The 25,850-nt window shown below is 33.9% G+C and overlaps 1 protein-coding gene across 1 annotated transcript in view; it reads left to right on the top strand.

The window, feature by feature from the left end:
* The window catches only part of LOC143043754 (uncharacterized), a 29,553-nt gene extending 6,155 nt beyond the window's left edge, over window positions 1-23,398 (top strand). Inside the window, exons 3-8 of the mRNA XM_076215935.1 lie at window positions 11,613-11,655; window positions 14,514-14,667; window positions 16,032-16,258; window positions 17,599-17,877; window positions 19,070-19,357; window positions 22,831-23,398. Of these exons, the coding sequence (XP_076072050.1) occupies window positions 11,613-11,655; window positions 14,514-14,667; window positions 16,032-16,258; window positions 17,599-17,877; window positions 19,070-19,357; window positions 22,831-23,129 (1,290 nt within the window). The 3' untranslated portion in view covers window positions 23,130-23,398. The remainder of the gene's footprint in view (window positions 1-11,612; window positions 11,656-14,513; window positions 14,668-16,031; window positions 16,259-17,598; window positions 17,878-19,069; window positions 19,358-22,830) is intronic.
* The last annotated feature ends 2,452 nt before the right edge of the window (window positions 23,399-25,850 follow it).

Here is a 25,850-nt window from a genome sequence, read left to right as displayed (position 1 = left end):
TTGTTGGCATGACACGGGTTATGTTCTTCTCATATATGTTATGATGGTATGATACTAAACCCCTAACGGGAAGGATTGTGCCTGATTTTCATATGATGAAATCATAATCTTTCAGTCAGTTTAATTGAAGTCTGGAGCTGGCATGTCAGTTAACTGCTAGTAGTCTGTTGTTATTTATGTATTATTGTCATTTTGTTTATTTTCTTTGGTTACATCTTCTGACATCAGACTCGAACTTCTCTTGAACTGAATTTTAATGTGCGTATTGTTATGCGTTTACTTTTCTACATTGGTTAGAGGTATAGGGGGAGGGTTGAGATCTCACGAACATGTTTAACCCCGCCGCATTTTTGCGCCTGTCCCAAGTCAGGAGCCTCTGGCCTTTGTTAGTCTTGTATTATTTTAATTTTAGTTTCTTGTGTACAATTTGGAAATTAGTATGGCGTTCCTTATCACTGGACTAGTATATATTTGTTTAGGGGCCAGCTGAAGGACGCATCCGGGTGCGGGAATTTCTCGCTACATTGAAGACCTGTTTTAGTTTCTTGTGTACAATTTGGAAATTAGTATGGCGTTCATTATCACTGAACTAGTAATCTGACATTGTAACTTCTAAAGATGATGTCACGTGATTTTCCGTTGTTGGTGATATTGTTGTAAAAACTGACGATGTAATGATTGATCATTATTCCGCGCCATAATAGGCTCTATTGTCCGGAACTGTTAACTATGTTTTAGCTCGTTCTCTCTCTTCGCTCTCCATTGTAAACTAAACATCATTGTATACATGTGTTAGTCTAAAGCTGTATTAAACAAGTAACATTCAATTGCAGTTAAGTAATGACTTAATGCCCTGGTGTAGTTTCATCTTAACTGGCGTGGTGGCAGCGTGATTCGAATTTACGCCTACAAGAAAGGTTTATTATTCATCATATTGTTGAGGGACGAACATCGGGACTGACTAAAACCTGTCTAGGTCATCCGTAAATAAATATTTACCGTGAAACTTAAACTGCATTATAAATAAGCAAAAGCATTTAACACAATGGCTAATACTCACAGAGCACCTAAACAGTGGTGTCTTACTAAAATTGAAACTGTAAACTCATTTGAAAACTGGAGACAAAACATAATATACACGTTATCATTAGACCCACATTTTGCACCATTTTTAGGAGACAACGTACAATGGCAAAAGAAAACTAGGTTTGGTCCCAACCGTGGCTTTTTGAATGATGGTGAAGATGTAGCCGAGGCAAATAGGAGTACACGTGAACAAAAAGTCAGCATGTTAGAATTAATGCTTGGTCAAATAGCCAATTATTGCCCAGTTATATCTAGAAACACAATAGTAAAAAATTCTACTTCTATTGAAAATATATGGCAAACCATCCGTTTACATTATGGATTCCAATCAACGGGTGCTCATTTTATAGACTTTGCAGCAATACATTTTGAACCGAACGAACGTCCAGAAGACCTTTATCAACGAATAATGGCTTTTGTTGAAGACAACCTGCTCCATCGCGATACCCAAATAACGCATCACGGGGGCGCAATCGAGGAAGATGAAGAAATGACACCGTCACTTGAAAACTTTGTCGTTCTAACATGGTTAAGACTAATACATACAGACCTACCGAAACTGGTCAAACAAAGATATGGAACAGAATTGAGATCGCGAACATTGTCGTCAATAAAACCGGAAGTTTCGCAAGCTCTTGACTCATTACTTGAGGAACTCCGTAATTCTGAGGATGCAAAAGTTATGCGAGCAGCTACTTCTAACTTTCCTGCAAAATCCAAGTTTGTTCATGAAGAAAAACTCAAATTATCTTATCCACGCTCTATTAAAAGTTGTCCGTTGTGTAAAGCAACAGGCAACCCGACCGCCACTTCTTCAGCAAGTGCTCTTTCTTACCGAACAGCGACCGAAAATACATGGTTAAAGCCCGACAAATTGCCGGAATATTAGATAATTCAGATGACGAATTGTCAGACGTAGAAGTCGACAATATTTCTAAACCTATGCATTCAGTAAACCGAGTCCAAGTCCGCCAGTCTCCGTATCTTGACGTGTTCCATACACATTATAACACGCGTTTAACTATTGATAGAGGTGCGACCGGCAATATGTTACGTGCTTCCGCAGCTAAACGAATGGGTATTGAAATAAAGTCTAGCTCACAATCTGCACATCAGGCCGATGGATCTTCACCCCTCAAAGTCATTGGGGAAGTGCACACTAATTTCACACGTGATGGACGTGAACTACATTTTGAGGGTTTAGTCGTCGAAACTTTGGATGTAGACATCTTGGCTGGTATTCCTTTTATGGAAAAAAATGACATTTCTATCCGTCCCGCTAAACGTCAAGTAATACTGGGTAACAATACCGTTTATACTTATGGCTCCGTTCAAAACACGTCCGAACATCATACAGTCCGTCGGGCACACGTTTTACGTGCTCCGGCTCAATTTACAACTATTTGGCCTGGTGATTTTCTTGAAATGCAATTACCATCTGATATTTGCTCAACTGATGATACATTCGCCATTGAACCAAGATTAGAGTCGCATGTTTCATCAATGCATGCTGGAAAGGATTCAAACGTGTGGCCCCCGCCAAATTTTATTACAAGCGTTGCCGGCAGAATTCGTATTCCAAATTTGACACAGGAACCCCATAGTTTAAGACGCAACGAACACTTTTGTCAAATACGATCAACATATGTTCCAGAGTGTATAAGTGATGCCGTCGAATCAACTGAGAACATTGATAAAATAAATCACCCAAGATTGACAAATCATTCAGAATCAGTAAAAATTGACCCAGATAATTTGTTATCTCAAGAGTTAAAAGTAAAATTCAGGGATACGGTCAAAAACTTTGATGATGTTTTCGACCCATATTTCAAGGGATACAATGGTGCCGCCGGTCCATTTCAAGCAAGAGTGAACATGGGACCAGTCCAACCACCGCAACGCAAAGGCCGTGTGCCGCAATATTCCCGTAATCAACTAGTAGAACTTCAACAAAAATTTGATGAACTTGAAGCAATTGGTGTTTTCAAACGCCCAGAAGATATTGGCGTATCTGTAGAATATGTTAACCCGTCATTTTTAGTTAAGAAACCAAATGGCAGTTTCCGTTTAGTTACCGCATTTGCAGACGTAGGCCGATATAGCAAACCCCAACCGTCACTCATGCCAGATGTTGATTCAACCTTACGTCAAATAGCACAGTGGAAATACATAAGAGCAACAGACCTTACTAAATCGTTCTACCAAATTCCACTTTCGAGTGATTCAATGAAATACTGCGGTGTAGTAACCCCCTTTAAAGGTGTGCGTGTGTATTTGCGCTCTGCAATGGGCATGCCAGGCTCAGAAACAGCACTTGAGGAGCTAATGTGTCGTGTTTTAGGTGATCTGGTAGAAAAAGGTGTTGTAGCTAAAATAGCTGATGATCTTTATTGCGGTGGAAATACCCAACTCGAATTACTACAAAACTGGACAAGGGTTCTACAGGCTCTGCAAAAGAACAGTCTAAATTTGTCTGCTACTAAAACGATTATCGCACCCAAAACTACAACTATTCTTGGATGGATTTGGCAATTAGGAACTATCAAAGCCAACCCGCATCGTATTTCTACATTATCAGTTTGTCCACAACCAGACAAAGTATGTGGTTTACGGTCTTTTATTGGAGCGTATAAAGTACTCGCACGAGTAATACCAGATTGCGCTTCATTACTAGGCAAACTTGATGATATGGTAGCCGGTCGAGAATCTAAAGAAACTATAAAATGGTCAGACGAACTTACTGATATATTCTCACAGGCACAGAAAGCTCTTTCAACAAATCGTTCAATATTTTTACCTCAACCAAATGATCAACTATGGATCGTTACCGATGGTTCTGTGAAAAAACATGGCTTAGGCGCTACCCTTTACATTGTCTGTCTATTGCCTCAGCTATTAAGCACTTAAGTCCTTATATCATACAATCAAAACATAACACGTGCATATTGACCGATAGTAAACCCTGTGTTCAGGCATTCAGCAAGCCCACGTGTTTCGACATTTCTTTCAACAGCCTGTAGATATCAAGTAACAGTAAAACATGTAGCAGGAGCTGCTATACTTCCGTCCGATTTTGCAAGTCGCAATGTACCAGACTGTGAGGATTCAGCCTGTCAAATCTGTACATTTGTGCAATTTACTGAAAATTCAGTTGTTAGACATATCTCAACAAAAGACATTCTTGAAGGGATTCAAAAACTTCCGTTTACAAGCAGGAACGCCTGGATATCAATCCAAACAGAATGCTCGGACTTACGGCGTACACATGCTCACTTGCGCCAAGGGACCCGACCGTCAAAAAAACGTACTTATGTAAAGGACATAAAACGCTATCTGAACAATGCGTGTATTGCTAAAGACGGTTTACTCGTTGTCAAGAGAAACGAGCCGATGGCTCCAACACGTGAAATGTATTGTTGTTCCTCGTCAGGTTTTAGACGGACTACTTACATCGTTACACATTAAACTCGACCATCCTTCAACGTGTCATTAAATGGTCTAATAAAACGTCCAAATCAAAAGAAAGCTTCGTGAACACCACCCCGGGGGCCGCGTGTCAACGAAGCTGTCCTAGGACTAAGACATGTCTTAGGATGGTCTTAGGACACGTCTTAGTCCTAAGTCGGGTTAACGAAAGTCTCCTAAAATAATATATGTCCTAAATTTGGTCCTAAAGTTAGGATATACAATTAGGTGTCTTAGGTTAGTCCTAAAGGTTACATCGTCCTAAAACGTAATAAAAACAACAAATATGGGATAAACGCAATACTAAAAATACTAATACACTATTAAACTATCATTAGATAAAATTAATAAAAAAAATTGTTTAATGTTTGTTAAAGGTTTAATTGTATTATATTACATTATTTCGTGATGCCTTTTTTGAAGCCTAAACAATACTATCATCATAAGCAACATATTTTCAAATATGGGAAAAAGTTTACTTCTTTTTTACCTAATCCTGATTCGATACATGTAATGAAATCGAGTGGACCTAAGGACAAAACTAGTTTATGTACTAAAATTGCAGCACGAATATCACAAAGTTTTGTGACCATTTACTTTTGTTTTCGTATTACATTCATTTATATCTTTTATCATATTTAATAACGTATTTATTAGTTTTCCGTAAAAAACTTTAACTTTTATTTTGCGTTAATTGTTTTCTATATAAGAGTCATCCTCCCTCTCTTTACATATATGTTCTAAAATACAATTCAGTCTATGTCATTCAAATCTCTACATATATTTTCAATTAAATAAATGTGTTAGGATGGTCCTAAGACCATCGTAGTTAGGACTGTCCTAAGACAGCTTTGTTTGACATCCTACGACATGTCTCAGACAAGTCCTAATACCATCCTAAATAATGTCCTAAGACCTATCTTAGGACATGTCCTAGGATACTGTCATTGACACGGCCCCTGGTTGATATTTAGTCTTGGATACACGATTCTATATTAGAAGTTCAGCGCTTCATACACAATGTGCTTCGGTGAACTCTTTTACAACCATTATACAATTATAAAAAGAATCATGTAATTCTCAAATATATAGACAAATATTTATTTGTTGAAATTACGAATACATAATTGAGTAGACAAATAGTCACCAGTTCATAAGATGTTTGCTTAAGAAAATTAAGTAATTTAAATGGTCTTTGTTTCCCTGATAATTGGAATACTCAAATGTACAATCATTTATCTAATTTATCTAATAATTTTGATATTTTATGGGGAAACCATGTGTATAAATAGTTCCAAAGCAAAATTAACTTATAACATGTATAAGTCAGCTCAGTATTATTTTTTATTTTACTTTTTATTTCTAAAATATCCAATCTCAGCACAGTTGCTACATTTTCTATTTCCAATAACTTTTTAAAAAAAAAGGGACAATTCACCGAAAAACTTCTTTCCTTATGCGAGTTTTGTTTACCCTGGAACTCCCGAGTGAACGTATGTAATGAGCTCTTGCGATACCAAACTCCGCACAGTGATCGTATCCGTTCCAGAACTATATCCGTTTACTCCATCATTAGTGTGAGTAGTACGAGGATCAGAGTTGGAACTGCCGGGGAGTTTGATGCTTTACTGTTAGTAAAAGTGTTCGTTCTCTTTTGAATTATCTTGTATTGTGGGAGATGAAGATTCGTCAATACTTCTAAATCTAATATACGTTGTTGTTTGTAAATTGATGTTTGTCTCAAATATGAAACTATCACATATATTATACATTTTTTCCTGTTAGTTTCATCAACAGTTTTTTTATCCATTTTCAACAAAATAGGAAATACAAACAACTTAAACATTCAGCAAGCATGAATACGGTTTTCTGTGATAGTTGTAGGGAATTAAATTTTATCGAACATAATATATCGAAAACTAACGGCCTAACTTATGTACACAAAGCGGACGAAAAACAAATATGTAACACATCAACAAACGACAACTACTGAATTATAGAATCCTGACTTGGGATATTCACATACATACAAAATGTGGCGGGGTTAAACATTGTTAGCGGGATCATAACCCTCCCATTAACATTGGACAGTGGTGTAACAGTACAACAAAAGAACCAACTAATAAGTATATAAAAATAAGTTGAAATAGACTTAACTCATCAGACGGATACAAATATAAATAATCTAACAAATACACAGATTGGACGTGGACGGGTACTTGTATATCCCAACAAAAAAGGGTACTCAATACTGATCTTAAATTACTCGCAGTTACTGACGGCTAGTTTAAAGCCACTAACAAGTTTTAAAAACACCATCTAAGACTAAATGTTAATTTTCGCTAATTTAAAAAAAAATGGCCTAATCAGAAGCTATAATGTCTGCGTTAAAACATCCACATATATTTTTGTTTTTCGCTAAAATGTCCTTCAGAATGCAGAATCCAAATTAAAAGTTCACAATAAACCTTTCACTTTATTAAAACCAATGAGAGGTTGACAGTTAATCAATTCAATAAAAGTTTTTCATAAGCGGGTTTCTAATTAGTTTTACAATTAAATATACCAATAATAATTATGAAATCTCTCTAAAAAGAGACTGAATAATACAAAAATCAATGATAAGACAATGCAAAATATCACATTAAATATACATAATTGTTCAAACACACTTCATTTAGTCTTATGTATACTTTACTTGTTAAACTTTGTTTCTTAAGAACAAACATGGAAGTATTATATTGACAGGAACTACTACGACCCGACTTCAAACGTTTCATCTGCGATGCCGCGCCCAATTTAATGACATGTTAATTAGCTTGAAACATGGCACGTTATTTACATACCAGCGTTAGGTGCCCTACAATATTGTCATTCTTGGTTGCTTTCGGGATTACGGAAATAAACGAAGAAATCGAAAGTTGTAATAAATTCTTAGGAAACAGCAATCGGCAAACCTCGGCAGATTCCGTTACCTAACTGTGCCGATTGAGTGATTGATGGATTAATGCAAGTCATCATAAATTCTATAGAAAAACACATTGACGATGGAAATTTGTACCAAATTTATTGAATAAATGCCCCATCTTTATTGATACATTTTTTTGGGTAGAAATTGCACTATACGCAATATATCGCAAGTTGTGATTATATAATAACATTGAGTGGCACACATTTCCTGTATATTTAAGACGATTGTAAATGATCGTTCTGATAAAATCAAAAGATCAAAGAGATTTTAAATAAATGTAGAAATTACAATGTATTAAGATTCGCTCTAAATCCAGGGTAAGATCATTGGTTGGTTTATACGAATGTTCAGCTGAACCCCGATGTGTTGAATATTTTTTTTAGTACTGCGACTCAAGGATTTGTATAGTGACAGTTCTTGTGCGACTTTTCAATAATATTTACCAGTATCATTTGGACGGTTTCATTTGGTCGGATAGTGATAACATATTTTAGGGGATAGAATTGTATTATATAAATATCTATATAACCTAGTTAGATCTCTGCTTTCTTCTGCTGTATTTTGTTGATTGGTACTTGCTCGATTAATTTTCGTATTGTAAACTGGAAATTTCTACTTTCCAGGATTATCCAGTAACTTAACCCTTTATATTACTGTAAAATTCACAGTTTTAATATTTATCAAATATTTTTATTGTTAACCGGCGGTAACCGGAACACACCTTAATCGCGATATAAACTTCACCCACAAACTAACAAAATAATGTCCCTCACTATTTCAAATCGTTGTAGAATAATTAATTCCGGGCCGATTTTCATTTTTTATGCATCAGTCGATTTGTTTAAATAAGTTGTTCACGAATAAAGGTCTACCGACGCGATTAAAATACGTAAAGGTGTTTTCCGATAGGTAATATTGTAAAGCTGTCTCGATTAAAACCACGTCTCTCTGGTCAATTTATGACCGCGGCATCGCAGATAGACACAAAAGAAATTAACGACAGCGTACTATGTAGACAGTTTCCATGTCTTTTCTACAGGGCTACCCGGGTTATAAATAAATGCTAATTATTCGTTGTAGTTCCTGTCAATCAATATAATACTTCCATGGAACAAATAAGTAATCGTTAAGTTATATTATTTATATGGGTTATTAGTAACACTTAGTTCATAATTAATATATAAATTCGACAATGAACTCGATGTTCATTAAGGCTTAAATCTTGTTAAAGATTATTAACTGCACAAAAAGCATTATTTTTACATATGTATTGCAGTGGAAAACATGCAAAAGGTATTTTGACATATTTTCGACTTTTCTCTGTTTGAAGTAAAAGATAAATGTTTAAAAACTTGTAAAAATTAGATATTGCTTGATTTTAACTGTAATGATGCCAAAGGCTCGTTTATTATCATATTGAAATTAGGAAACAACTCGAGTTGTTAACAGGATCGGCGCAAATTCGTCCGACATTTGCAAAATTTTTTTTTTAAACATTTATGCATTTAAATACTATTAGTATCTCATAATGTTGTATAGAATAGCTCTCATTTTATGCATTATAGTTTTTTATTAACCAACTAAGTACATTATTGCCAACAATGACTGTTTATTAAAAATAACATGTTTTCTGTAATGACCCTGTTTTTCTGTAATGGCCCTGGTTTTTTTCTGTAATGGCCCTGTTTTTCTGTAATGGCCCTGTTTTTTCTGTTATGGCCCTGTATTAATGCCCAGTTTGTCTGTATTAAGCCCAGTTAGTGTTTTTAATAAAGTTAATAAAATTAAGTTGTAAAGAGTATAATACCTTTTTGAATTTATTTATTTTAGTAACCAGCAACCAACATTAAAGAACCATATATAGGGATCACTGTTCATCCTGTTTTTCAACACATAACTTTTTTCAACTTAATATCTTGGTTAGTTGGTATATTTAACGCTTTATCATGAGTGTGAGGTACAAATTATTTATTTTTTTCAAACTAAGCTGTCATTACTGTGTGTCAGTATTCACCCCAGAAACTTACAAAACCTTTGAATAGACTTATTAAGAAGGGATATAATTACGATACTGTTGTCAAGTCATTAAAGATTGCATATTTTGGCGTTAATATTGAGTCACTGATAAGGTCTTTGCATCGGAACTAAACACATTTATTCCAAAAACAGTTGTTGGCATGACACGGGTTATGTTATTCTCATATATGTTATGATGGTATGATACTAAACCCCTAACGGGAAGGATTGTGCCTGATGTTCATATGATGAAATCATAATCTTTCAGTCAGTTTAATTAAAGTCTGGAGCTGGCATGTCAGTTAACTGCTAGTAGTCTGTTGTTATTTATGTATTATTGTCATTTTGTTTATTTTCTTTGGTTACATCTTCTGACATCAGACTCGGACTTCTCTTGAACTGAATTTTAATGTGCGTATTGTTATGCGTTACTTTTCTACATTGGTTAGAGGTATAGGGGGAGGGTTGAGATCTCACAAACATGTTTAACCCCGCCCCATTTTTGCGCCTGTCCCAAGTCAGGAGCCTCTGGCCTTTGTTAGTCTTGTATTATTTTAATTTTAGTTTCTTGTGTACAATTTGGAAATTAGTATGGCGTTCATTATCACTGGACTAGTATATATTTGTTTAGGGGCCAGCTGAAGGACGCCTCCGGGTGCGGGAATTTCTCGCTACATTGAAGACCTGTTGGTGACCCTCTGCTGTTGTTTTTTATTTGGTAGGGTTGTTGTCTCTTTGACACATTCCCCATTTCCATTCTCAATTTTATTAAAAGAGTAAGAGGATGCATCAAGTTGGCAGCAACACATACACTTTTGTTCAGTTGGTTCATAAATGTATTAATTTAAGAAATTGGTGTTTTTATAATGGCCCTGTTATATGTCCTCGATCAGTAATAGTGGCCTTGGATGTCTGTAATGGACCTCGGCGTTGCCTCGTGCCATTACAACAGACCTTGGACATATACCGGGGCCATTATAAAAACACCCATTCATTAATACTATAATAATTCATAAATATCGATTGTAGTTGTTGAGAGAGAAGACCTAAATAAAAGAATTGAATTGAGTGAATTCAAAAGAAATTGTTTCCAAAATAAGAAGACTCCCTCAGAAGGCCAATATTCACGATCAAATATATTTAATTTTTCAATAAATCTTTCTGTATGTCTTGATTGGAAATCACACTATCACAGATTTATGTAATATGTAGCGCAAAAAAAATATGGCTTATTTCTTAACTTAAATCCAAATTGCAAATGTCATATAAAGGCTGCAAAAATGCATTTGATTTGATTTTTAGTGATTTAACGCCACATGAAAGCACCGCATTTAGGCTATTTCGTAAACCATTTGAAGTCTATGTCACACAAATGAATAAGATCAACTTTCTACAACAACAAAAACATATTAAATTACTCTAAAAACATTTATAACAAAAACATATTCCATTTTGATTCCAAAAGTATTTCAATGCAAACTTTTATTTTCATAACTATTTCATACTAAGAATCCGATTACCTTCTTAAGGTGAGCTATATCAGCCGGGACCAACACAAATTCCTTGGCTAGTTCTTTTAGTTTATGTTTGATACGCGAAGTAGGGTTTTTATGGTTGTTGTTCATGTTCATGATGTTGTTAGGAGTAAAATGTTCTTTAAAATATTGTATACGAATATCAAATATCTTTATTACTGAATTAAAAAAAGAGTCCAAAGATTTTTTGTCAGCTTTTTCCCGTTTTACCCATTTCAAACACTAGGTATGGAGTGAGTCGTGGATGATATTACGACACTCATTCCAATTAATAATTGACGTGGGTATACACGTATGTAGATGGTTGAACATGCCTTTAAGTGTTTAGATTTTTCATATATTGGACATACTTACAAAATGAGCGAAAGAAGGCCTCTTTTTTGTTTCAATCGTATATAGTACTTGTTTTTTTACGAAGGAATACTACTAATTTTATTTATTTACTATTATACATGTAATAGAAAAGCACGTTTCGATTTCGGCTATATTGGTAATAATGCTAAGAATAAAAATATTTATGACTTTTGTTTTCTTTTCAGATGATGATGATGAATTTAATCATCTATCTCATTTTGTTAAACGGTAAGTTATTTCTTAATTTATTTATAATGAAGATATCTCAAATTAGCATAATCTATATTAAATATCAGCAAATCAACAAAACAAAACAGACATTTCATAGTCAAGACACAATTTTGTGTAATGAAGACCCATTGGTGGCCTTCGGCTGTTTCTGCTGTTTAGTCGGGTTATTGTCTCTCGAAACATTCCGCATTTCAATTCACAATTTGACAGTCCGTTTATTGATAAGTTCATGATCGTTATTTAGTGTATGGAGATAAATGATCGCAATATAAGAATAACTAATGGCAGTCAAATATTGTTAAAGTATTGTAAAAGATCTGGTATTGGATCGTGGCCACAGCGTAGCTTGATACAATTCAAACTTGTTTTAAAATGTTTTGATAGCAAAAACAAACAACTTGAAGCATCAACAAACTTATCAGTGGTGCGCAAATGCAAGCTATCAAATGTCAAATCAAATCACGCCAAATTTGTACTTACATGAGAAACACTACGAACATGAGATTATCACTTCTAGTGAAAAAACCAATATTCATGCTTCTTTGTTGATTGTTAACTATAATGCAATAATCGGTAAACTAGTGTTTCAAAACACGACAATGAATAAACTGATTTTTACTTCATAACAGACAGAGAGAGAAAAAAAATACGATTATGCGATATTTTAACGTAAAAACTGATAAAATCGTGTACATAAGACTAAATTTATGATATATACATGCATTCGTTCAAAAATTACATTGTAGATAAACAATTTTTTTTCACCACTCACTCGTTTCATTTGACTTTAAGATTGAAGTCGAACACACCTACCTCAGTTTTAGTATGTTACCCCGATTTTGTTTTTTGTCCATAGATTTATGAGTTTTGAACAGCGGTATACTACTGTTGCCTTTATCTACCACATGTGGGGTTCTAACTCAAAACCTCAGTGTTGACATGTGATTACAGTGGATGAACAAACTAGTTCCTTTGATATCAGCATGGAAGTATTATATTGACAGGAACTACAACGATTTATTAGCACTTATTTATAACCCGGGGAGCTCTGTAGAAAAGATATGGTAACTAATTAGTATGTTATCGTTAATAGCCCTTTGTGACCATGTGCGATGCCGCCGTCCTAAACTGACCAGACATACTTTTTATCATCACGTGGTTTTTATTGCGAAAGGTTATCTCTAATACCTGTCGGAAAACCCCTTTGTTTATTTCAATCTCGTCTGTGGTCTTTCAGAATTATTCAATTTTTCAAAACAAATCGACTGATGTACAAAACAAGAAAATCGGACGAGAACTTTGAATACTACAACGTTTTGAAGTGGTGAGTGACAATATTTCATTAGTTTGTGGGTTAAGTTTAAATCGTAATTAAGGTGTGTTCCGGTTACCGCCGGTTAAAAATAAATATATTTGATAAAAATAAATACTGTGAAGTTTCGAGTAATCTATATAGTTAAGGTACTGGATAATCCTGGAAAGTAGAAATTTCCAGTTTAAAATACGAAAATTAATCGAACAAGTACCAACATCAACAAAATACGAACAGAGATCTCACTTCGTTGTGTAGCTATTTATATAATGTTGGTTAATATCTTTTTAATTGTGAATATAAAAACTTCATGTCTACCCGCAATTGAAAGACCTTTCCGATCATATAAAGCCATGGTCAGTATTTTATCATTTGAACATATATGACTATGCCAATATATACTAGTCAAGATTTTAAAAAAGTCTTATGACCCGAGTATTGTTTTCCCACAAGGACAAATCTTAAAGTTATCAACTTCTACTGTAAATCTAATACTTTATATATGCACTTAAAAAACAAGGGTTAATGTCTATATCAAAAACGTAAACTGAAACTGTTTTACAGTGCACTTAACATATACATGTCCATAAAATCAGAATTCAGTGATGTATATTTGGCAGTCAGGATATTTCATATATAATTATATACGTAAAGCCTTATTTAACATGGTGTTATACCAACCCTGGATTTGGAGTAAGTCTTATAATTGCTCTATAATCAAATTGTCTTTTTTTAAATCTTGATTAAATCGGCTCAATTTTCAATATGTACAGTCCCGAATATGAATGAAATAAAATGCCACTGGACGTAAGACAAACAACTTTCAATCACAACTTATGATGTGCTTTTTCTACCCTTCAACCTTTTAAAACAAATCCAATATAGTCTTTTTTTTGTCAACAGATATGCAATCCAACACATTGTATGTGATAAAATTTTATTTTGCACTCTATGCTTTTACATTCGATAAGATGTGACGAATCATCCGATTTACACGAACAATATATCTCACTTTCAAAATGTGAGGGAAAAAAATCATCGGGTATATTATCTGTCTCAAATTCATCCATTGTCAAAGTGTTTGTTTGGAATTAATGATTGTATGTCTCGTTCACATTCATCTATACACGTGTGTATAATTTAAAACTGTTTCCGTAGGATTTATGACAACATCCGCTTTCTTCGTGTATTTCCGTACCCCGGAAACAACCGACACATGACTTTATCGCAATGTGCCACACGCTGGTGTATTAATATAGTGCCATGTTTCAAGTTAATTAACATGTCATTAAATTGGGCGCGGCATCGCAGATGAACCGTTTGAAGTCGGGTCGTAGTAGTTCCTGTCAATATAATACTTCCATGATATCAGAGAGAGACCCAAAGTAATTAAAGATAACGAATGTGATGTTGCTGGTAAAATTTATTGTTGAAGGAGTTTTTTGCATCGCTTTCAGAATATAAAGCCAATTCTATATTTTTAACAAGGTGACTTGAGGTTATTATTACTTGAAATATTATGAGAAAATATTTATAGTTTTAGGATATAAGGTTATGGCGGGAGATATTACACTATACACGACACCTGTGACGTGGGAAACTGCCTTGACCGTCTGCAATAGTGAAGGACAAAATCTTGTACAGATTTATAGAGAAGCCAAGAATCACCTTCTCAAAGAACATCTATTGGACCACTTGTAACTATTGTTAATGTTATTATATAATTTTTATATGATTTGCATAGTAGGGAATACGCATATATGATTGGTCGAGAACGGATCTCAACGACAACCCACTTTTAAGACAAATGAATATTACTTGAATCAACATCGATCATTGCTATTGAATTTTGAGTCCAGGTCTGATACTTAGGTCTTTATTGAAAATGAGATTATCAAAAATATGTATACGAATAAGTAATCATTTATATCGATGAAATGAAATACATTGTGAGAATAAGATTTTAAAAATAGTAAGAGTGTTCCTCTTTTCTTCCAATACATTTAAGTTTACATTTTACCATCTCACAATACTGCAATGAATGATCTGCATTTAAATATATTACTTTCTAATAATGGTGTTTTTACGATTCTTCAACTTACATGTAAGTATCCAATATTCACAATAAGTCCCAACACAGAGGTCTTGCGGTCATAACATATTTACGCATGATTATAAACGTATCAAACTCGGACTCAGAAAACTACCAATCAAAACAATGGATTTGGTGCATCGATTACAAAGTTGAAACGCCGAGTAGATCCGAGACCACAATTATTTCGTAGTGCATTTCTTTTAGAAGATAAATGAAAATTAAAAAAATCCCACCTGCGCTTTCTCAATGAAAAAACTTTTTCAACTGGACCAAATCACTACTTTCCTTTAAAATTCTGAACCAATATTTTTTTATAGTGTAATTTCACCCCCGTCTTGCAATTTGAGGCATTAAACATGAAAAATAGATTTGGAAAAGGCATAAAAATTAATCGAAAGTAACCCACTGTCATCACTAGGGGCTATATTAGTAACCCACTGTCAACACTAGGGACTATATTAGTAACCCACTGTCAACACTAGGGACTATATTAGTAACCCACTGTCAACACTAGGGACTATATTTGTGAACAACGAAATCAAGGGACGACAATCAAGGGACGACAATCAAGGGACGACAATCAAGGGACGACAATTGTGGTGAACAACGAAAATCAAGGGACGACAATTGTGGTCTCGGACCAGTACTGAATAGAGTCACCGAGGCTCCTGTGGGGAAAACACATTTTGGGAGCAATCATTTAATTTCAAAAGGGTGGGGGCAATGTTTTTTTTTGTATGGGGCAGAATCTTTTGAACGCTATCAATGGTTTTATTTTATTTCAGCATTTAACACTTTAAGGTATGGGGAAACTCTGAATTCAGATTATTTGTTTTTTGGGTTGCCTGACCAGAATATTTTTATTCATCAAATTACGGATGAAAATCTATTTAAAATCAATAATCCCTCCCCTTTTTGAAGTTGAATGGTCGTTCCATTATCTAGCTTGATTTTGGTTTGTTTCAGGGGAATGCACATCTGGATAGGACTGTTTGCTCCAAATCCAAGTGATTATACTAATCGCGTTTGGTCAGATGACGGATCTCCGCCAAGTTATGAGAATTGGTCTCCATCAAAAACGGAAGGTGCTGGGTATCTATGTACTTACATAGTTGTAGAGAATACGGGACTGGAATGGAATTTGGCAGATTGTGATACCGAGAAGAAATCATTTATGTGCGAAGAAGACAAAAGTATTATTCTATTTAAAAATTGATATACAATCATAGGTTTGAACGTAGTTTTCAATTTAGACTTGTTTATATTTTTTCGTTTGGGCTTGTATAATTATATAGAATAATAGGTAGTTTCGTATTTGATACTGACTATATCATGTGGAATATCTAGACTAGCCCGTCAGGGTGAGTTGATATGTTCTACATCATATAGTCAAGATCAAAAACGAAACTACCTATTATTCTGTTTATCGGTAATTATGACATCACACAATGTATTGACTAATATTTTCAGTGATACAGCCAGTACGTTGATACTCGAAAATATTAGGCCGTAAAATCAAAGACAAAATGTACGAATTACCGATAATATATTTTCCCTCCGGTTTAAATGATCCGTTCATCCTATTGGCTCTTAAAATTCAAGAGTCTGTCTGAAAATGAGGGTAAATTAGATATGGCCTTCCAAATACCGTTTCGATCCCTAACATCACTGAAAGACATTTATTATCGAAAACGGGATCTGGTGTACAAAAAAAAACAAACAAAAAAACATTGACACCTTATGTTTGTGGCATAACATCTTGGCCACTAATTAATTGTTTTCTGTTTAGTATTAAAGTTATATTAAGATCCATTTTGTTACATCTTGTGATCAATTTTATTTGGCAATCGCCAATGGCAGTCAGCAGGGTTAAAGAACATCAGTTGTTCGACCTGCTAGTCAAATGCGTTTTGTTAAAATTTACTTTTTCACTTTTTTGGTCTTTTTGAAAATGTTGTTTGTGTTGCATATAGACCCTTCTTCAACGAAATTTGTTTTACATGCACACGTATACAAATTGCGGTTTTTGTCAAACGCAATCATAGGTTTGAACGTAGTTTTCAATTTAGACTTGTTTATATATATATATATGTAATATAAGAATTATAAATAGGTTAAAAATTTGTGCATTATTAGAGCAATGTTGGTTTTATTTAACGTATTTTGTTCAGTTAAAATATAAAACACGCTATAAGTGAGGAGCGTCGAAAAAAGTTTTATGGATTTACCTTTAACAGGATATGTTAAAACCAACAATGTAAAGACAAATTATGTTCAAGTACTTGAATATATCAAGTGCTATGTGTTGTTCAAAAGGACCTCAAAAGTCAAACAAAATCCATCTGTCATATTTGCCCCCAAGTAGTCTTTGTGTCTCATGCTTCCTAACCATATGCAGAAAAAAGGTAATAAACATACATGTATGCTGTAAGGCCCCCCTCCCCACATGAAATCAAATAAAAGCCCCGTAAATCATTTAATACCGGCTCACTGACAACTGAGCTCGACTTATTTTGCATTAAATCTTTTACAGGTATTTGTACTACTGGTATTTACTACACTTATACTCAATGGCGTTCTGGGAGTTTTTCCGGTAGTTTTTATATCTCGCCAGCAACTGTGCCAGGCTGTATTAACACTTGCGAATCAATAATAGCAAATGGTTATGTTTGCTGGGGATTCCTTTACCGTGTGACGAGCGATCCAAATGCATGTCTTACCTATGACAGCACTGATGATCCTTACTACAACATTATCAACCAACAATATTCCGGAAATCATTACAACTACATCCGCAACTGTAACTTAACAAGTAATTATAGAATAGAATAGAATTAGAATTAGAATATATATAGAATAGAATAGAATAGAATAGAATAGAATAGAATAGAATAGAATAGAATAAAATAGAATAGAATAGAATAGAATAGAATAGATTAGAATAGAATAGAATAGAATAGAATAGAAGAATAGAATAGAATAGAATAGAATAGAATAGAATAGAATAAAATAGAATAAAACAGAAAAAAATTATTTCACAAATTACAGGGCTCATAAAGGGCATAATTGATATAAATAGTTGGTAAAAACAACATAATCACATGTAAATCTATATAAGTATTTAGTATATTACTATCGGTCAGAATCAGAGCCAAAAACCACATATATTGTGAATAAAAGAATAAAATTACATGATATGCATTCATTCTCAAATTATTTGCTTGACTTAGTGTCAATATTCATATCTGATCTCCCTTATTCAAAACAGTCACATATATAACAGCCCAGTTTATCCATAAGAGTTACATCTAAATATTGTGTTATGCATTCGCAGTATTTTCTCTATTCCTTGTGAATTTGGCTCATTACTCTCTAATCATTATTTGTTAACACCCCATTATTCTCTTTTCTTTATTTTATGGACACTTTTTTTCCATAATTATCATCTTTTTGGCCATTTGTTCTGCACTTTTTACCAATTATTCTTTTCTCTGTAAAACCCATCCAGACCTTGATGTAATTAATTTCTATTATTTCTTTTAAATCCTCCTTTTCTTTTTATTCATCTTTATTGTTGTTGAGTATATGTACTATTGTTTGTCTGTTCGTCCTTTCATTTTTAGCCATGGCGTTGTCAGTATATTTTCGATTTATGAGTTTGACTATCCCTCTTGTATCTTTCGTCCCTCTTTTATTGGTTGCGTCTTCTTCTTTTTATTTTAGATTCATAAAAAAAAATGGAGTGGTACAAACCTTGTTAGTCAAAGACAAACTGGTAACTCCATGGCAATAGAAACAAAACCCAACAAAATTTAATTAACACTCTATAAAACACATTATAGAAAACTTGGAAAACGAAACCTTTAGAATTGACTGTCCCTTTGGTATCTTTCGTCCCTCTTTTACACAATCCAGGGTGAGCTCGGGTTGTTTACGGAAATTGAAAGACGCGTCAAATTAACATGTTAACTGACATACAAACAAAAACACAATATTTTTTTCAGTACACGTACGTAGTCATTGTTCAGCATGTTTCCCTACCACACCACACCCCACCACCTTAGTGCAAACAACGACAGAAGACCACACCACTGAAATACACACGACAGAAGATCACACCACTAGGGTACACACAACGACAGAAGCAGTTGAGATGACGGAAGACCGAATTACAACAATAAAAGATGATACGACATTAGAATACAGAACAACAGTGACAACAGGAGAAAAAACAACACAGACAACAACAGAAATTGGAACAAGCAATGGCAATCAAACAAGACCTGGCGGAGGTACCAATTAGGATTTAAGATTCAATCATTCTATTTGTAGTACTGTAAAAGATTAAGGAAAGGCCATATTATTTATTTACTAGATACTAGTATTAAAAGGTTTTTGACAAATGCTACCTTTTCAATTTATAACGATAAGATAATTGAAATTTCTTCAGTCAAGAAATACTAAGCTAATTAAAAACGAAAAGAATAAAATAATGATACGTTAAACGGATTATATCTTCTTCGTACTTTATTTGGCTTTTTTTAACTTTTTTGGATTCGGGTGTCACTGATGAGTCTTTTGTAGACGAAACGCGCGTCTGGCGTATATACAAATTTTAGTCCTGGTATCTATGATGAGTTTATTTCTGACTCAACACAGCTAAAAATGACCTGACGATCAACAATAACTTGTTAAAACAGAGATGTACATTACGTTTAAATAGTTATCAAAGGTACCAGGCTTATAATTCAATGCATCAGACGCATCAGTGACGCCTAGATCAAAAGAGTTATTTATCCAAAGAAGGACCAAGTGGAAGAGCATTGAGGACCCAAAATACCAAAAAGTTATCCCAAATACGACTTAGGTAATCTATGCCTAAACAGTGTTTATAGTTAAAAAGTAAAATCCCATAAATACTGAACTCCGAGTAAAATTCAGGACAAAAAGTCCCTACTCGAATGGCAAAATCAAAAGCTTAAACACATTAAACGAATGAATAACAACTGTCATATTCCTAACTTGGTATACGCATTTCTAGTGTAGAAAATGGTGGATTAGAAGTGTTAGGAAAGTCGATAGTACTGCTGGCGCTCGTGTTGGACGGAAGATGAATACAATATGATTCGAAGGTCATTTCCAAAAGTATAAATACTCTATCGTTTTTTTTTTAATTATCTGTATGACCACTCTAATACGTTATTTATAGTATTCAGGTCGTAATCGAGCATTTTCAAAGACCAAAACTAATTTCTAATTGAGAACTTTTTATCAACTACGTGGTATATTGAAGATTTTAATAACCAATACATGTAGTTTTAATCATTTGATTACGGAATGCGAAAAGTAAAATAAAAACAATGAGGCAAATCCTTACCTTTGTGGAAAAAGGGGGACATGTTTTATTTTATTTTTAGAATCAACACATTCTTACAAAAAAAGGAACAATAGTTGTGTCCCGCCCTATCTCCCGAATGAAAACAAACTACCTTTTGACTCTCATTTGGGCACGATTTTGAAGAAAAAAATAAGATTTAAACAATTTACTTTGGAAATCACAAGACCCTGTTACACAAGATATATGCTTGATACTTTATTTTATAAATGCATATTTTGGATTTTGGGTCTATTTACCTTAAACATAACAATTTTATAATTAGGAAGCATTTGTTTCCAGCACATAATTCAATTATTAGGGTAAGTTCGGTCAAATGATTGCCCCATAAAGTTCAAACTATGCTGAATGTCTATAAACTTATGATTGCCCCATAAAGTTCAAACTATGCTGAATGTCTATAAACTTTTGATTGCGTGATTAAGATACACACGAGACTCCGAAATAAAAATAAAATAACATTTCTTTTTTCCTCGGCGTTTTCGTTCTTAAATTATGTTTATTTTATTATGAAACAATTAGTGGTCAATTGACCTATGAACTGCAAAATTAATTTGGTTCTAGATATTCATACACATTCATTCATATGCCAAGTGAGGTCAATATATAATGAACTATGATGAGTCTAAAGTGTTAACAATGATTTCAAATAAATTGAATGTCCACCTGCGACCTTGAACTTGAAAACAGGATGCAAGATGTTCATCAGGACTAAGTATTACTAAGTTTGGTCAAAATCCTAAAACGATGTTGAGTGTTATCACAATGAAGCTATAAAAAGCAAGAGTTCCAAATGTTGAAGTTGAAGTCATTCCTTCGTAAATTTTACGGACGCCATCACGAGTTGGTTGGCCCTTTTAGATAATATCGGATATGTTCCCAATCCCGTTCCCTTTTCACGAATGTGACCTACCGAATTAGTCTTATTACCGAGTTTCGCTAACATACACAACACGACGGGTGCCACATGTTGAGAAGTATTTACTCACCCTTTCGGAGCATCTGAGATCATCCACAGTTATGGTGGGGTTCTGATTGCTTAGTCTTAAATTTTCGATGTGGTGTTTGTGTACTATTTTTTGTCTGTTTGTCTTTTTCTTTTAACTATGACGTTGTTAGTTTCGATTTATGAGTTTCAATGCCTCTCTGGTATCTTTCATCCCTCTTTTATCAAGGATGTAGAGGTGGAAAGACAGACGGAAGAACGGAAAACTGTACCGTTACAAGAATCCTCCTACATTTTGTTGTCGAGATAATAAATACCATTTGAACCTCAATCTACGAGAAACAATGTCAGCTGAGGCTAACTTTTTTTTTAATGTCTTGCAAACTTTTTATTTCTAAAATCAAAATTATTTGAAAAGTTATCATCTAATCAAAGACCCTGGATTAGGATATACATAAATATATATAAAAAAAATAGATTATTCACATGATTGATATACATTTACCTCAAAATGAATTTATAAAACATTTTGTGGTTCTTAAAAAAATTAGTTCAGAAGTATCAAACACGCCAATAAAGGTTACAAAAATATTAAGTATTTGTACTTTTAGAGATGGTCCCCAAGTCATTTTGTATTCACTTTCCATCCAACACGAGCGCCAGCAGTACTATCGTCTTTCCTAACACGTCTTTTGAACTTGGTTTTATAGCTAACTAAACCCCCAACTTGTATGACAATCGCATCAAATTCCACTATAATGACAACGACGTATGAACAAAACAAACAGACATGACAACAGGTAAAATGTATACATGTTTCTCGTTTGTCATTTTTTATATAGATTATACCGTTAGTTTTCCTGTTTGAATGGTTTGCACAAGTAATTTGTGGGCCCTTTACAGCTTGTTGTTCGGTGGGAGCTAAATCTCCGTGCTGGAGGCCGTACATTGACCTATTATGGTTTACTTTATAAATTATTATTTGGATGGAGAGTTGTCTCATTGGCACTCATACCACATCTTCCTATATCTGTGTACGTAACAAGAAAGCACAATAAGCTATCTCCAATAAGCTGCAATTATACAAAGTGTAAGGTCTAAGTCTTACTTAGTTCTCATTTAATAGATGACTTTCCCGTAAATGTTATATGTCACAATGCTCATGCCTTAACGTTAAAGTAAGAACCTTCTTTGATGAATTTGTTAAAGACGATTGAACCCGAGTCAACCGATGTAACTCATTCACGAAAAACAACTCGAAATTGTTGTATTACAAAACAAAAGGGCCTACATTATATCATAAAAAAAGTTTTAAAGCTATATGTTGTACGTAATATTAGATCAGATACAATACACGTAGCTTCATATAGTATATGATATTTTTTTTACAGTTTTAATTTTTGAAATGCCTCGTATATTTTCAGGCATTTATCCTTATTGTACTTGTACTTGTCAGAATGTAACAACCACATTATCATTGGAGGAGAGTATTCAGGAAATAGTAAACAATATGAAGGTAGATAAACGAAAAATGTCGTCTCACACTAGAAAACTTACATCTGCTAAAGACTCTCGACCATCCTCGGCTAGTATTGGATATTTCGGAATAGTAATGCTGTCGACCACATTTGGTATGCTGGTGCTTCTAGATTTTCATAGATTTATTGACAAATGTTGTACTATTTTCAAACCCTTGAAGGATCAGCATAGTAGTCAATGCTAATACTAAACCATGTGTGTAGCAGTATGAAGTAACTTGCTTGACTAATGATATATATTGACAGACACTACACATGTATAGTTTTAGCTGTAAAATTAGTTATAAGTTGTGTCTATAATTTTTGTCTATGGACGATTATATTATTGAGACTTTTGTCATTCTATAAAATGTGCTTTGGAATTTGTGAAAAAGGGGATAACCTGTGGAATTTGTCGTGCATAAATTTGTAGATTTCGAATCTACGATATTTCTAAAACAGATAATGAATGTGTGAGCGATCTTTGTTTATTTCCTGGTGTTGTGTATTCAATGCAAGAAAAGTCAATATTTGTAAGCTTCATTCATGCGATTTACTTGAGATTACCCTCAATTTGTTGTTGCTCAGTCTTTATAATTTAGGTTTCTATGTTGCGTTTTGTGTACTATTGTTTGTCGGTAAGTCTTTTTTTCCTATTTTAGCCGTAGCGTTGTCTGTCAATTTTCGGCATACGAGATTGAAAATCCTTTTAGTATATTTCGCCCGTCTCTTTCTAGAAAATTACATGATTGTGGCATGCACTTCTACTTCGCTATAGATTAGTGCACACTTTTGTACAATAATGTGTAGTATAAATATTATAAACGTTGGAACAGTGAAAACTGAACGCTAATAAATTTTCATTTTATAGTATCACTACACACCGTCATGCTCTGTAATCTTCAATAAAAAAACATAGATACCAAGCTTAATATTGTGTACGCGTCTTGTCAACAAAATATTCACCAGTGACACTCTAATCAAAATTTTAAAAGGATAAATAAAGTACGAAACTGAAGAGCATTTTAAGACCCAAAATTCCGAAAGGTTATGACCATATTATTTTCCAACCTCGTCGTTGTATTTCACATGCTGTTAAGTACTAACTTAGGCATTACAATTTAAAATTATGACATGGTGCACTATACGCCATTATGCAAGCACATTACAAAGAAAAAGATGTCTTTAGCAACTCGGATATGAAGAAAAAAAAATTTCTGTGAATTTTTCCAGATCTTGTGTTCCGTGTATTTTTGTTATCATTTGTTTTGCGAAGTTTCAAGTGATTTTTTCAGGCGAACTGAAGAAACAGGTCAGAACAAATTCGTTCGTTTTTAAACTGCAGTCTTACTGTTTTGTAGACTGATGTTTGTCTTTTCGTCGTTTACCGGGTTTTTTTGCCATGATATTTGCTCGTTTCTTTTTGACTTATGAAATTTGATTTTCTTTATGGTATTTTCCACTTGTTTTTGACGTTCGCTGTGTTTGTTTACGCATGTCCTGGGTCGGAGGCCTGGAGTTCGGTGGTTGTCATTTGTTAGTGTTGTTTGTTGATATTACGCGTTTCTCGTTTTTTGTATGGATTGACCGTTGGTTTTCCTGTTTTGGGTTGTTTTGAGCTGGTCGTTTAATGGAACATTTTTTATGGCTTGTTGTTTGGTGTAGGCCGGGGCTCCGCGTTGTTGGTCGTGCTTTGAGCTATGGTTGGTTTTTTTTTGCAAATTGTGACTGGGATGGAGAGTTGTCTCGTGGACACTCATACCACCTATTCTTCAATCTAAGTTATTGTTAATCATTATATATCACTGTCTTGCTTGATAGTTGGAAGCGCTTTAATTGTACGTGTTCCTGTTTAAGACCGAACATGACAATAGAACTCATAGATTTTAAATTGCGTCAGGTTTATGTACCGAAAGATGAGGTTTATGTTTCAACGACTACTTGATAGTCAGACTCTTCGTTTGTCAAGCTACATTTTGATTGACATCAATTGTTGATAATACATGTTATAAGCTAAAGAAGTACCTAAACATGATAATACATTTTAATAAGTTGAAGAAGTACCTAGACTTCAAGTCTTTAATGCAATATCCTTGTCCGTCGGTTCGTCCAACAAATTGCGCGGTCATACTGTTTTTCAGAAACTATCAAACAAATGACTTCATATTTAAACATTTTTTAGTTGTAACGTGCAAGCCTATTTTTGAACTGCTTCGTGTTTGTCGATATTTGGAAATTTTAACAAACTTAAAAATTTTCGTCATACCTTCCCTTGGAACAACTGAACAGAATGAGTCGATATTTTGTCAGCAATTCGATAATGATAAGTTGTTATGTTTGCGCGTTTTTCGTTTCTGTGCACCTTCATTCTGTTTTGGGATACTTTATTTTTCGAGTGGGGTTAAACTAAGCACAACGAGTACATTATATTTTCAACCTAACTCCCAAAAACATTCTTTCTCAGAACCAATGAAAAATCACTATTTATATTGTTTGGAAACTAAAAATTTACTCATGATTTTCGAAAATTTCAAAAAATTCATGCAATGTGCTTTTTTTTTATGATATTGTTGTTTTCTAGACTCGATGACAGTAATTAATGATGTAATTTGTGTATTACATAATTATGTACCTTATAGTTTCTTAGCTTAACACACACTTTTGTATACTGTCAATGGAAAAGAAATAACAATCATTTTTAAAGTATTTCTTAATACTTCTGTTTGGATTATTGATTGTAGGACTTATTTCAATTTCTACCAACTCAAGCGTTATGAACGTGCAAGGTGTCTGTAACAGTTGAATTATATAAATATGTATTCAGTAGCTTTAACACTGAAAATTGTAAAACACAATTTTATTTGAACTGTAAATATTAAATGAAAAACACACATTTGTATCTCAAAGTTTAAAAGTACATGGAGTCT

This window comes from Mytilus galloprovincialis, chromosome 8 (assembly GCF_965363235.1).
Source record: "Mytilus galloprovincialis chromosome 8, xbMytGall1.hap1.1, whole genome shotgun sequence".
NCBI classification, from domain to species: domain Eukaryota; kingdom Metazoa; phylum Mollusca; class Bivalvia; order Mytilida; family Mytilidae; genus Mytilus; species Mytilus galloprovincialis.
This window is presented reverse-complemented; position numbering and strand designations above follow the sequence as displayed.